This window comes from Camponotus vicinus, unplaced genomic scaffold (assembly GCF_025532165.1).
Source record: "Camponotus vicinus isolate PSW18456_S1 unplaced genomic scaffold, iyCamVici1.0 SCAF_6, whole genome shotgun sequence".
Lineage (NCBI taxonomy): Eukaryota > Metazoa > Arthropoda > Insecta > Hymenoptera > Formicidae > Camponotus > Camponotus vicinus.
In genome coordinates this window covers 436,206-450,718 of record NW_028141978.1, presented here as the reverse complement: position 1 = coordinate 450,718, position 14,513 = coordinate 436,206, and the positions used below count along the sequence as shown (strand labels likewise).

The following is a 14,513-nucleotide window of genomic DNA, read 5'->3' as shown; positions in this document are numbered from 1 at the left end:
CAATTAATTTAATTGTCTTCCGGCGACTTGAGACAACAAAGGTATCTTGCGATGACAGGCGAGGAGGTTTCAAAGAATCGTTAATAGATAATGAAGAACGAACGAGTAATTAAGCTCGGCTCCATTTCAGTCTAGTCAAATAGGCAGTGAAAGCCTGAAGGATATTTACCAAGAAGATTTCCTTCTTTCATGCATACATATACGTGTATTTTCTTAAATGTCTTATACAGAATAATTTTAAAAAATGCATAATTTTACACTCTAATTTTGATGCAATTTTTAATTAAGATATAAAATCCGTAAATAATTACAACAAAATTTTAAACAAATTTTTAATCACTAATACATTACATCATATACTGATTCTAATGTATTCTAATTATACGAGGACCTTACTTCGCATTATCGCGAGTAATTGCAAGCAAGCTATCTTTATTGCAATCTTTGTTAATTGCATCTGGTGGCAGCGCATTAATTTATTTTTCTCCTTCGTACAATCTCATTGCGAGTTAGATGAAACTGCTCATAAAAAGAAGAAAGAAAAAGAATAAGAATCCCGTGCTCCGCTGGAAGTTTAACTACATTTATATCTGTTTGAACATACGTGCGGATAAACCGCGAATCTCCAGAGCCAACGACTTCATCCGTCTAGAATGAAACATGTGTACAGCGAAAATACCTGTACACAACATATCTTGATAATTTATTAGTACGATAAATCCATCGTTGCAACTTTTTCGAGCGAAACAGAATTTTTTAGCGAAGGAGAGAGAAAAAGAGTAAGAGATTTAAGCGAAGGAGAGAGAAAAATAATCTCGCGGCCATGTCTACATAATTCTGTCGAGACAAAAAAGGGAAGGAGGCAGTAAAAGGGCTAAACGCGCGACTCGACGCTCTCACGAAAAATTTTCTCAGTTACTTAATGCCGCTATTTCGTTTCCATCGTGATTTCCCTGGTGTATTTGACCCTGAGAGGCACGTACGCCGCTGAGAGAGGTCGCAGATTTCGAGCGATTCCGAACGAGCGAGCGAAAACTCGTTGAAAGTCTCAACATGAAATGGATATACGAATAACGCGTACAATGCAACTCGTACTGAAATAATGTCTGATTTGCCATACGATTGTTCGAGGATTAAGCAAGTTTATATCTTTAAAAAGCAATTTAAAAAAATTAATATGTAAAAATTAATATGTAAAAAATTCCGCAGATATAATTTATACTATTATGATATTAGATTTTAAATATAATAATTATTATGTAATGCTGATTCTAATTATTTGCAAACGCGTGCAAAGCGATTCCGTATTGAGTACGTTCGTGTGACAAAAATAAACTCGGACCTACGAAATACGTGCGCGAGCAATACGATGAAGCGTAATTTTAGATACGAAGCGAACATGTCGGAAAAATGTTCAATTTCCTCAACGTCGGGCTCGAGCAAAATGTAATCAGGATACGTTCACCCATGATCGACAGATCGCCAATAATATTCTTTGAGAGAGCCGAGCTAAAAGTCTCTGGGTTTCTTTTGTAATCGTGTGCCACACGAAGAAGCAAAAAGTGCGCGATATTATTCAACAACGAAAAGAGCTACGTGTCGTCATACGATGCAACATTAATAAGTTGATAAAAAATTAACATATATTTTCTCGGAAAAGGGAAGTCCAAAACTGTAGCAGCGATTCGTTTATTCGCAAAATCAGTTTGACAGATATTACGCGACGAATCGCTATTATATTATTTTCTGAATCATCTTTTTCAATTGTTTTAAAAAATTCCAATCGCAATCAATTGTGAATTGTTGATATTATATAACGATTCTCTTTAATATTTATAATACATTTAATAAGGATCTTATTGGAACAACAATATTTTTTATTAATTTCTCAGTGATACTCAATGTCAGTAGTAATATCTGACATTAGTCGGACATTGATAATCATTATCACTTGTTGCTTATTATGATGAATAGCAGCAAAAAGATGATGCACAATGCTCTGTTTAAATTAAATAATTAGATCAGACATTAATAATATCACAAAACAAGAAATAAAAAATATACTGATATTCTTTATGCGTCTGGCAATCTTGAAAATCCATTAACTTTCGAAAAAGTTACCGTGACGATTCTCGCTCGCGTGTAGATTAGTACGAAAATTTGTCACGTTGCTTATCAGAAAATGAAGCGTAGAAAACTGACTTCCGTTCGCGCGGACGGAAACGAAAATGCAGTACATGTCTTTGACGGCAAATGGGTAACGATTTTCTTTCGATCGCCCGCTTTGTCGAGACCGATGGAAAAGCTGCCACACCGCAACGAAATTAAACCGAAACTAGTTGCAGGATCCTTGCACGCTCAAGGAACCGCGATAGGAATAACTGGTTACTATCTGGACCCAGATGTCGATACAAGCTAGCATACCTGGAACCAATATAGCGACACGATGCAACTTCGAGTGATTAAAATTCAAAACTATCTCAATTCGTAACAAGGAGATTGCGACGTTGTATGTAACAGACCGTAATTAAAGCATCATATCTATATTATACTACGAACATGTATATATAAATTTAATTAAATTATATAATTACATATTCTAAAAGTATTTCATTCCTCCGTAATAAAAATTTCTGTAATAAATTTCTAACTTCGTAAAATTTTGTGTAGTACATATGTATATGTTTATTTATTTTTTTGCATATAATAATTATTAATTTCAAATATAAATGTACAGGATGTATATCTTGCATATATTGAAAAAAATTCAAAATATTATATATATAATTTAACGAAATATACACGTTCGTAGTATATATAGTAGATATAATGCTTTAATTACTAGTAAATAAATTTTATAATCAAACAGGAGTTTTATAATACAAACAGAAAGACGATATGAAAAATATGTGAAAAATAAATCGAAATTTAGAGCTTTGCTTTTCAAAAAGCTCTCTAGATTCTCTAAAACTTATATATTGAATAATACTTAATACTTAATACTTATATATTGAAATAAAAAGAAAAATATATAAATATGATCTCTTGTACATTTTTATTTTCACAAAGCGATCATGAAGTTTTAATAGAGTCAATAGACGAGCATAAGTAATCCAGTTATCCCTGGATAATGGTAAAGTTAATGCTAACAGCGACCCTTATAATGCATTTGATCCTTTGATCCTTTTGCGTCCGATAAAGGTAAAGTTGAGTCGCGTACTATCGGCATGTCGGCCATAGAAAAGCTCTCAAAATTGGGATGCCCCAGGCATTCGTACGATTTAAACGAGCCTCTCAATTTTCTCACGCAGAGATATTATGCGTTAGTAACAAAGTCGTTAAAGTTCGATTCACGATCCTCAACCATGATGCTTTATAAGCGTTTAACTATAAAACGAATTCGCTTCGTATATGCTGAAAATGATGTTTGCAACATCAACAAAAAATATTGCGATTAATTGGATCTTATATTTTGCGAACGGATTACATAATGTGTCGCAGAATGTGCAATTTGTAAAATAAAGATTGTTTTTTAAACAGATACATAATCTCTTATTAATATATTACAAAGTTTATTACGGTTTGCATAGCTTTATAAATTTTATCAATTTATAATCCCAACACACAGAAATTATTAGATAGAAATTATTGGATCGGGAATTATAAGAAGAATAATTGATTGATTGAAAAATATCAGATATATAGATATACGTAATATAGTAACTCTCGTTTTCTCATTTCAGTTAAGGATGAAAGATTGAATTCTCGAACGTCGAGTCAAAGGGGAAACCAGAATGTGCCGTTGCGGAAAACTAGTGGAGTAAGTAGCTCACTTCCGTCAAAGTAATACTTTAAATTGAATTTCACGACAACACATACAGGCGATAAATTTCCTAGCTTAGATTCGCACAAATAAAAGTTTAATTAACGTCTTTATCGCGAAGAAATCCCTTTAAGATCAAAGGGAAATTTATATATATAACTCTATTCAAGACCGCGTCACATACAATACGATTACATCACATTAACGCGAAAGACAGAGTCTACATCTCGGGATATAGTTTGCAGAAAGTATATCGACGCATCATCATTTGTCAAACGCGAACACACCTTTGTCTCGCAAACATTTTCTTTTAGCGACGCGCTCTACGAAGATGAAGAAGCGCTTTAGCATCTGCGAACAATAATGCTGTAGCCCTTTTCCGAGCCTTGACTCACTGATACGGGAACGACAATACAGCCGGGCTGACAAAGACAAATCGCAAAGCGATTCGCCGGGTGCGAACAAAGTCGCGTTGAATGAGACGCGACGGCACATCATCGGTTAACACTGTCGATATCAGGAGCGAGATTTTCTCGCGGCAAATTTTCTAGAAATGACTGAAAAATTCGCACGAGAATTTTGTTCATTAAATATAATTTGAAAGAATTTAATACGAATAGCTGCAATTTTTTAAATAAATTTTCATCATTTATCGCCGCGTTATATTTTCAGTTAATTAAAGTACAAAAATACAATCAAAAATTTGCCTTTACTCTTGCTCTTACTGTTCATGATAAAAAATTTTTATAATAAATTGAAGAGAATTAATTTTCCAACATGATATTGTCTGAATATTCCAGCGTTATACAATTACATCTGAATTCTAGTGTCTTAGTAATTATTATCTTTGTACGTGTGCTGTACGTTACACTATTGTCGGAACAACAATTACGTCAGCATTCCAACTCGATTCGCGTAACACGCGACGCAGCTGCCTCATCCGTACCGGATACAACCGGATGAATCCACTTGGTCAGCAATGTAATCCCTCGTGTTTCCGTCAATTCAGCGTACTTCAATCTAGACGTAAATAAAACCAACAAGTTTTAATCCTGACAAGTGTCAAAGACAAAGCCGACTCCGGGCGTCAGTGAAACAAGCGCATATTTGATCCGACACACCTTCGAGAATCCATTTTTCGATTTTCGTTTTCCATTTTGCGATCAAGTTTATATTTATCGCAATTGCAGTTTTATCAGAATTAAAATTGAGTAATTATTGAAATTAATTACTAAATTAATTTTATTACATATTATATATTAATAAAAAATTTATTATATATTAATAATTTTGTTAAGAATTAAAACATTAATTTCGGGGCATCGTACATGTCTTAATTATTAACTTTACTTAATATTTCTTTTTTATGTCGAAAAAATTATTTAAATTTCTTTGCTATAATCGATTGTTACTCGGAAAATTCACGCAAAGGGTGCGTTTTACAGATCGCCGATTTTCGGCGTGACGGATAGGACATTAAAGACACGATAGATTGTAATAAAGATTCGCTATCGCTGTTATTACGGTACACTTTATAGATGAAATCTGCTCGCGTTCGACGTCACGTGAAACGAGCAGGCAAAACGTTGATTACGCTACATTAACGCATATACATCGAAACACATTTACCGAGGAGAAAGGCTTTTATCGCCATGCAATAAATTTGCTATAATATTTCGCTTGTCTTCATCGTCCTTGAAATGTCGCAGGAGAATTTTAATTCTCGTAAAAATTAATAAAACTGCGATTTTATGTAATCGCGCGAGCAAGAAATTCGGTTTTTATTAAAGTCATTTTTAAGACGAATACAAAATATCTTTGAAACAAAATTGAAATTATTTGTATTATTTATCGAATATTCAAAAACGAAAAAAATAACATGCAATAACTATCGGATACCGCATTCTATTCGCATTAAAGGAAAATTTCTAATCTCTGGACCGGGAAATAATATTCTATTAATAAATAATTAATAAATGCGACTCTTTTTTTCACAATTGAAAATGACTCTTTTTTACAATTAAAAATAATTCTTTTTCAAAATTACAAAAAATGAGTTAAATTGCGTCAAGCGTGAAATCGATGAATGTATAATCGTATTGGTATATATGAGGAAGCGTTTTCGTAAATATAGTAACGCACGATATAATGTACGGAAGCGTAACGAGAGCGATTTGTCGCGGTGAGTGACGCGGTGCACGACGAAAGGATAACGTTAATAAAATGCTGGGAAAGTTTCCCTTAACGCGGATTGGCCCTGCGTTGGACGCGATACATTATTCATGGCGTTACCAACACATCGCACACTCGATAACGGATTACAGAGCGCGATAACTGAACGAGCAATTTCTAGAATGTTGCCTTCATTTCAAGAAGCTTTCGATTTGATGCACGACCGCGGCATAATCGTTTGACAAGTGAACGAGTTTGAAGATGTTAATAATTTGTCAAAGTCATTTTACGCCAGACATTTCGCGCTCTCTCCCTCTCTTTACGAGTAATGCAATATTAATATTCGCAAAAATGTTAAAGAAATATATTTCTATTATCTATAAAGAAATAATAAATAAAAATATTATATAGAGAGAAAATATATTTTTATTTTTTCCTGACGTTGTGATTAAATCTCTCACTTATAGACTCTAATTAGAACATTTTTTAATAGACTCTAATTAGAAATTTTTTATCGACAGAATTATCGAGGCCGAAGCGGTCGTTTCTTCAGCGTTTCCACCGAAGATACGAACGTCGATTCCGAAGTTGGTGGTGTCTGCACAACGCTCGCTTCTGGTCGGAGTTCGGCTGGGGCTGCGGGACTCAAAACCAGTAAGCAACGCTGGAGCGGGTTCTTCACCAACACCAAGGGTATCAAGATGGACCTTTTAACTGCCCAATTGGACGAGTACAACAAGCATGGCGTGCCGAAACCAGCTAATATTCATTTTCAGTGTGATCCAACGATCAACGAAGAAGGTAGGAATTCTGCTCTTCTCTTCTCGAACTGATAAAATCTCCAAATGTCATCCTCGAAAAAATATCCGCGAAAAACTGTTTAAATTCTCCTTTTTTACCGTCAGTCACCATTCGTTGCATGCAAACAGAATTAGTAAAGTTTGAAAATTCCTGCTTAATGACTGTTGTCGAAAAGTAATATTATTCTTTTACTTCCACCTCTCGGAACAATATTTATGTTCGAGGGCAAAATGCGCGATGGTTCGAGTCGGGCAAAATTAATTCTAAGGTATTGTATAGATATATATCAAGTGCGGTCGGCGACGTTGTAGTTAATTTAAATTACTAATAGTATCCTTCCGTTAACGCGTGCAGTATCGAAAATCGAAAGTCAATGAATAAGAGACATTCTTGTGTGTTTTAAACAAAATAGTTTAGTTTGTCGTTTGATCGACGTGATTTTACGCGAGAGACTTGACTTAAAGCGTAATTTTCCTTTTTCATTTTCTTTATTTTCTTAGAAAATTTATATCTTCACATGCTCTATAAAGAATAATTTAAATAAATCACGTAGGGTGTTTGCTATAGCTATAACTCAGGTGCCATTGTAATATAAGCATCCTTAGTCTTTGTATTGTTTCAGCGCTCTACAGTTTAGAGGATGACTGGCGCAACATAGTCGAGAATTCTCATCTACTCTCGGAGAAACAAACACAGCAACAAACCGCTCTCTGGGAATTGGCTGAAACCGAAGTGGCTTACATTAAAACGTTAAAGGTCGTAACCGATGTGAGTAAAATATCGGTAATTTATATGCCACGAATATCTGGAAATTAAAACTCACTATAATTAGAGTAGAAAGATAATTGAGATTAAAGTTCTCAATCTTCCTAAAAAGTAATGATCGTCGTCTCTGATATCGCAGCTCTTCATGGCGTGCCTCTGTAGCCTGCAGGCCTCGAATATCCTGAACGAGGTCGACAGGTCCAAGTTGTTCAGCAATATACCCGATATCTACGCCGCTAATCGCTACTTTTGGACGGAGTATCTGCTCACGATGGTGAATACGTCGAGATCAAGCGGACAACCGCTCGATCCTGGTCATCTTTTGCTGGGCTTCGAAACTTTTGAACAGACGTTTGCACCTTATACGAGATACTGCGCCGAACAAAGCAAGTGTCAGCAATATTGTAAGGACCGGCTGAATGATAACCAGCTTTTCACGGCGTATCTGGTAGTATGTACACGCTCTATTAATCTCTTCTACTTGTTCCTATATATTACGAAACTTTACTCAGTCAATTATCCCATTATTGGCTAATTTACTATGGAAGTGATGGACAGTTTGCGATTTAATATGAATTATGAAAACGGTTTTAACTGTGAAACACTAGGTATGCATAACGATGTATCATACAATAAACAAGTCAACAAAAATGAGTGAGAAGAAAAATAACTTGAATTAAATCTTCTCTGTTCCTTTTTCTGTATACATAGAAAAATTCGTAACGAACAGATCTTTTATTTTAATAGATTTCACAGTTTAATACGTAGATAAATCTTTACTTTTAATAATAATCATTATTATTAGAAATAAATTATAAAGATGAAAATAATGATGCAAATTATATTAACAATATTTTAATTAATATTACAGTGGTGCGAAACGCAAAAGGACTGCAACCGATTGAAACTTATGGACATACTAGTGATGCCGATGCAGAGGTTGACTAGGTATTCGCTTCTGCTTAAAGCCGTTTATAAAAATACCGAAAACGAAGAGCAACGTACGGAATTAGTTCATATGGTAAGATAAATTTTCTACTTTTCTCAATTTTTACTTTCCATTAATGTAACCAAATAAGGATGGCAAGCAAAAGGGAAGTAGATCCAAAAAATTTTCCAAGTTTGGCGTTGCGTTTCGCAGATAAAGCGAATCCTATTAATTATAAATCTAATTCATACCGAAAGAAAATTGTGAGAAAGAAAGCTCACAAGAGCGATAATTCCGTTTGAAAGATTCATTTCGCATGTAGATCAAGTCTGTCGACGGTTTCGTGGCGTCCGTGAACGCGGCCCTGAGAAGAAACGAGGAGGCCGCTCAGCTGGACAGCGCTGCCTCCCGTTTAGAGAGTTACGACGTCGTGGAATCTAAAGGGCTCGATGAGGAAGTGGAAAAACTGATAAAACTGTACAGCAATCTCGATATTACCACGGTGCCGATGCCCGGGTGCCCAAAGGACAGTTTGAGAACCCTTCTTCGAGAGGGGGATTTGAAATTAAGAGATGCCACCAGCAAAGTATATACGTTATAAATAATGTTATTTAATCAAATTAAAACTATATATAATGAGTTTATAATACAATGAATAAAATAAAATTACATAGAAATATATAGATGAAAAAAATATGCATAATTGTCGATAAAAAGCGAGATAATTGAAAATAATACTGTAATATTAATAATTACTGTAATTTGGCTTATTTTATGAAATAGTTTCTATAAATTTATCTAATTTTCTAACTTTCTCTTTTATTTTTTTATCTTAAAAATACCAAACAATTATTTAATTCTATATTATATGAAATAAAAAGTGAAATATGATATCTGTCAATTATCTTTTATAGATGGAAGTGCACGTACTATTATTGACGGACATGCTGTTAATTTGCAAACCTACAACGAAAAAAATGTTCAAGATCATTAGGCAACCGTATGTTGTCGACCGGATACGAATACACGAGGTCAAAGAACCGTCCAGTCTTGGATTGGTTTATCTTAACGAGTACGGGACAGTTTCGGCTGCTTTAATTCTCAGCGCCGGTGACCCGAAACTAGCCAAGGTAACTCGACAAACAGCCATCACGAATTACGACGAATTACAAAGTTCGCGAAATGTTGACTGTCCGGTTCGATTTAGATTCCATGTTCGTAGTGTACCTTCATTAACGACAGTCTTCAGCAATGTCGCTTAATTAACGGTAATAGTTTAAATTAAATCTTCTCTCTTTCTAGCTTATACATACACAACGCAATTTTTTAATGATCTAGAAAAGAGAAGATAGTATTAATTAAACTTTAAGTTAAACTAATGCTAATGATCTCAATGACTATGGATCTTTACGTTTTTAGCTAAGAGTTTCTAATTAACGAGTAGAAGTTGTTTCGAACTAACACTACCACGTTTTTTCAGTCGTGGATGGAGTCTTTGAGACACGCCCAGCAACAATTTGTAATGATAAAAGTACCGTCACTTGGTACCGAGCCAGTAATGAATCTGGCAACTGTCAGCAGGCAACCGAGTACGTTGGGTGATGGCGATTTCGAGACAGAAGAGTGCGAGGGGAACTTTCCAAGAACTCCACGTGGTAGTAGCAGAGCCTCGCATGTTAGCAGTCTTGCTCATAGTCACAGGTATATATCCAAAAAATTGGAAAAAAATATCAACACATAATCAAAGTGTTGTCTATGCGACACAATTGTATGTAAAATGTCTATTAGAATGCATTCCATTATTTTCAGCGGTAGTATGGAGATGGAAGGCGTGTCTCCGGGAAGTAGCAGTTTTCTACCCAGTTATATTCCGAGCAGAAACGTCAGCGTGGAAACAAACGAACAACCGCGAGCGTCGAGTTCGTTGTCGTCGGAAGAGGGTGGCGAATCCAGTTCTGGGCATAATCACAGATCTTTGCATATAAGGTCAGTGCAATATTGAAACCTCAAGCTTGCAATTTCATTGATGAGAATTGCAAAGTAAATGATCTAATAACATCTCTATTAAAACTCATTATCCGAATCAGACGTTCGTTATTGGGTAAATCCCCGACGCCGAACACGCTGAGTGTCCAAGTGCCGTATTCGAGTCTGGGACAATCGCTGCCCAATTTGACGCTAGCCACCTCACCACAAACTTCTACTGTGTTACCGACGCCACCGAACTCGTTGCTCATCGTGCCGCAGATGACAAAGAGCAAAGACACTCTGCTTTCACCAGGACACCGAGGTAGCAATTACCGACGCGAATTTCTATGTTTATTTCTATATTATTTGCACTTCTGTTCTTAATTACAAAGACCACACTAACGATGTAGTCTCGCATAGTCTCTACTTCTGATTAGAAACGCACGCTGATTAGAAATCATAGAAATATGTAAATTACTATCACGAGTATTTATCTCGCTAAACGCTTCTCTATTTTGAAATTATATATCTTAATGCCATTTGCTTATTAGAAATAGCGGAATTGTCATCCAGGAACGAGAGAAACGATATAATACAAGGAAGGTGTTGTAATACATAGTTTAATGTAGATATAGACATAAAATGTTGATGAATCGTTTGATAGACTTCTTTGTTACAGATATTATTTCCTAGATATCTATAAATATAATTTTCATTTGAGAGCTCCAATAAATATTGATAAAAATTTGTATTCATAAAAATGTATAATTTTGTTTGATACTTATCTATCCATAATTCAATTTTGATTATTGTTTTATACCGGAATTTTTTTTTATTTGTAAACAAAAATACGTCTTTAACGATATGCTTTAAACGGATATTCATGTACCGATTATGTGTCGTCAGGTATATCCTATCCACCACCGTCGCCGCCACGAGGTGCTCTCAGGCGAGCATTCGCGTTACCGCAATCTCGAAATCCGCCCTTGATCAAAACGAGGCATGTGAATACATCCTTGACGCAACCGGTGATGCAGGCAACCACGATAAGCAATTCCGATACCGAAGTTATCGAGGAGAGACGGAGAAGGTTAGATCCTTCGCAGAGAGTGCCGTCGATGAGTAGCGTCGTCGAAGAAAAGGTAACCATATTACACATATATTAGCACATTTTTGTTAAAAGTTAATAAAGCAAATCTATATTTATATCAACTTATAACGAATTGTTTCTGAAATGCTCCTCAACTTATTATTTAACAATTATGTGCGACTCGAATAATTGTAAAAAAAATGTGACAAAGTGATAATAAAGAATGAAAGAAGAGAATGATAATATTCTAAATGTCCAATGTGAGATAATAGATCAAAAAGATATTATATTGATGATTACTTTAAATTAAATTTAAATTGTTGCTTTAATATTGTAGATGTTTATTGATAACACGCAACTATTATTACTCGTAGAAATGACCGGCAAACTGATCTGCAAAAAGAATTTTCCAAAGAATATATAATATGGATCACATCGCCGACATGGATGTACGTGATATGTAAAGTTCGACGTGGATATACGTGATATGTAATGCTTGATGAGATGCATCTTCTCTTTAACTCTATGTGTGAGTGCTGCACACACTTTCACATAGAAAACAAAAATTGAGGAGCGAATTTGATCTTCGAGGATTGATTATCTCGCACTCTCTGGAATTCTATCTGGAAACGTATCAAGCAATTTTACAATCGGTAAGACGCGTCACGCCGTAAAACGATAGAGCCATTTGCCCATATCGTTGTTTCTGCATTTTCAGATTGGGGCCATTCGAAATCAACGTGAAGTTTGTACCACGACCGTATTGCTACTTTATCTCGTTATCCTTGTAATAGTAGATGTTTCTTTATAATATTTATCCAAGTCCGAATTGTCTATGTTTAATATTGCATCGCCTTGGTGTTGAACAGTCGCATGCAATATTCAACATTCGTACAATTTAGACTTTTAAGCGACGAACAAAAAGGCCTACTTAGCGTAATTACATTAAGATTACATAGTGAGTGTGTAGGGCCGTCGTTGATATTTAAGACGCCTTTATAAAAGAATTTATTTAACATTTTAGCGAAGAAAAATTTTTAGAGAATAAGAAATCGAAATTACAATTGAAATTACATTGAAAATACAATTTGGCGCATCCAATATTTTCTAATGATTAAAAAAAGAATTTCAAGTACAATTGCCTTTTTCAGGTTCAACGAATAAATTAGTAAAGTAACAAGAATATATAGGAAGATATCAAAATATTTTAAGCTAAAAAGAATTTAAAATCACTTTATTTTTGTGTTTATTCTAAAAAAGAAAAAAAACTTTAGCTTGACGTGCCGAATTTGATGAATTGAATACACTTCTCTGAAATTGTTATTGAATAGAATAATGATATCATACTTATTTGCAAAAGTTTGAACGTGAAACTTAAATTTAGTCAAAAGAAAGGTAAATTGCATAAAATATGATTTTAAACATAATATTGTTCAATTTGTTTGGATTTAAAACTACCCTCTCTCCCTTCGTGCACATGGGCTGTTATGCAATGCACAATTTGCACATTGTCTCGCGACGGCTCTGGTGAATATTATAACTTAATGATTTAAAAATGAATGAATGAAAATAATTCCTTTTCACTTGTTCAGTTTTAAATCGTTAAGTTTATTAATAAACTTTTTGAAACAATCTTGAGCGTAACAAATGATTGACGGAATATGCGTCCGTATGAGATGTAAGTAACAAATATAAGAGAGGGGAACATTAAAACATATTTAAAATATTGCCGTGAATTCAATAGCAGTGTAACATGCAAATACAATAATCGATCACATATTATCCAAAACTTCGAAATGAGAGTAACACAGCAAATTCAAGCAGAGGGGAGATCATCAAACGTTCAGACTATCACACGTTCCTTTTATTTTTTTAACTATGTATATTTTTTACTTGCAAACTCGCATTTTTCCATTTAGTCACTTTATTACATGAAAGAAAATTCAATAACTATGTCGAAGTATTGTATGTCGTCAACATGTCATCAACATGTATGTCGAAGATTATGAAAAACAAGCTATAATGGATTGTAAACGTTGCGTTATTTCTTGTGAAAAAGCACAATATAATAAATAGCAGGATGAAGGAACGAAAAGAGGAGAGACACGGAAAAAATATTTACTTTACAAGTACAAATCCGACTGGACGATTTTGTTCCAAGATGTAAGAATCGATTTCGTGATCGATTTTTGAAATGCGTTACTAATTGGGCACATATTCAAAAAATAAATATCATCTATTTAGAGATAACATTAGACACAATAATGCCATCTATAGAGATAATGTTATATAAAAAAGAAAGAAAGAGAGAGACAGGAAAAGATAGGGCAATGATTTTATACGAGCTCCTGTTGTCCGGTTCCTCTCGTTCCCTCGATTCGTATTATTTGCCCTTAAGTTTGAAGCATTAATTACTTCTATAAAGATACAAATCGTATGTATGTACAATTATAATCGAGATTGAAATATAATACATAATTTATTGACTGCGCTCATTAATATTACCGTTTGTCCTATAATTTGTAACTTTTTTTATTATATATGTAAATGATACATATATATTAAATAATTACATGTAATAATTATATGTATATATTAAAAAATAATTATTTATTATATAAACAGTACGTAAATAATTTATCTAAACATAATTCCGAAATCTACAGCACATTCCGCTGTCAAATCAAATGTACCGATAAAGGACAAGTAAAGGAAATAACAAAATAATATATAGCAAGTAATTTAAATCTACTTAACTGAGACTTAAATTTTAACGGAGTCTCGTTTAGCGCAGATTTGAACTCTATATTAAAAAAAAAGGCAAAAAATCTATAGTCTATGAATCTGGTTTAAATGTCCAATCATTGAAGTATATATATTTTGTCAGAGATTTGCTTCGAATAAATTCTACATCTGTGCATAATTACTTAAGCAATTTCATTACAGTAACAAATTTTATCCAAAAT

At 34.1% G+C, this 14,513-nt stretch overlaps 1 protein-coding gene across 11 annotated transcripts in view; it reads left to right on the top strand.

Annotated features, from left to right (window-relative positions):
- LOC145972657 (pleckstrin homology domain-containing family G member 5) overlaps nt 1-14,174 on the top strand; it is an 85,676-nt gene extending 71,502 nt beyond the window's left edge. For 8 of the 11 annotated variants that reach the window (XM_083101422.1, XM_083101419.1, XM_083101418.1 and 5 more), the window contains 13 exons: nt 3,744-3,820; nt 6,517-6,796; nt 7,419-7,564; nt 7,701-8,012; nt 8,433-8,582; nt 8,812-9,075; nt 9,404-9,619; nt 9,970-10,190; nt 10,299-10,475; nt 10,577-10,782; nt 11,364-11,599; nt 11,922-12,200; nt 12,266-14,174. In XM_083101422.1, the coding sequence (XP_082957548.1) occupies nt 3,744-3,820; nt 6,517-6,796; nt 7,419-7,564; nt 7,701-8,012; nt 8,433-8,582; nt 8,812-9,075; nt 9,404-9,619; nt 9,970-10,190; nt 10,299-10,475; nt 10,577-10,782; nt 11,364-11,599; nt 11,922-11,927 (2,291 nt within the window). In that variant the 3' untranslated portion in view covers nt 11,928-12,200; nt 12,266-14,174. Of the gene's footprint in view, nt 1-3,743; nt 3,821-6,516; nt 6,797-7,418; nt 7,565-7,700; nt 8,013-8,432; nt 8,583-8,811; nt 9,076-9,403; nt 9,620-9,969; nt 10,191-10,298; nt 10,476-10,576; nt 10,783-11,363; nt 11,600-11,921 lie in introns of all 11 variants that reach the window. The other 3 variants (XM_083101420.1, XM_083101421.1, XM_083101415.1) reach the window with 3 other exon arrangements.
- The last annotated feature ends 339 nt before the right edge of the window (nt 14,175-14,513 follow it).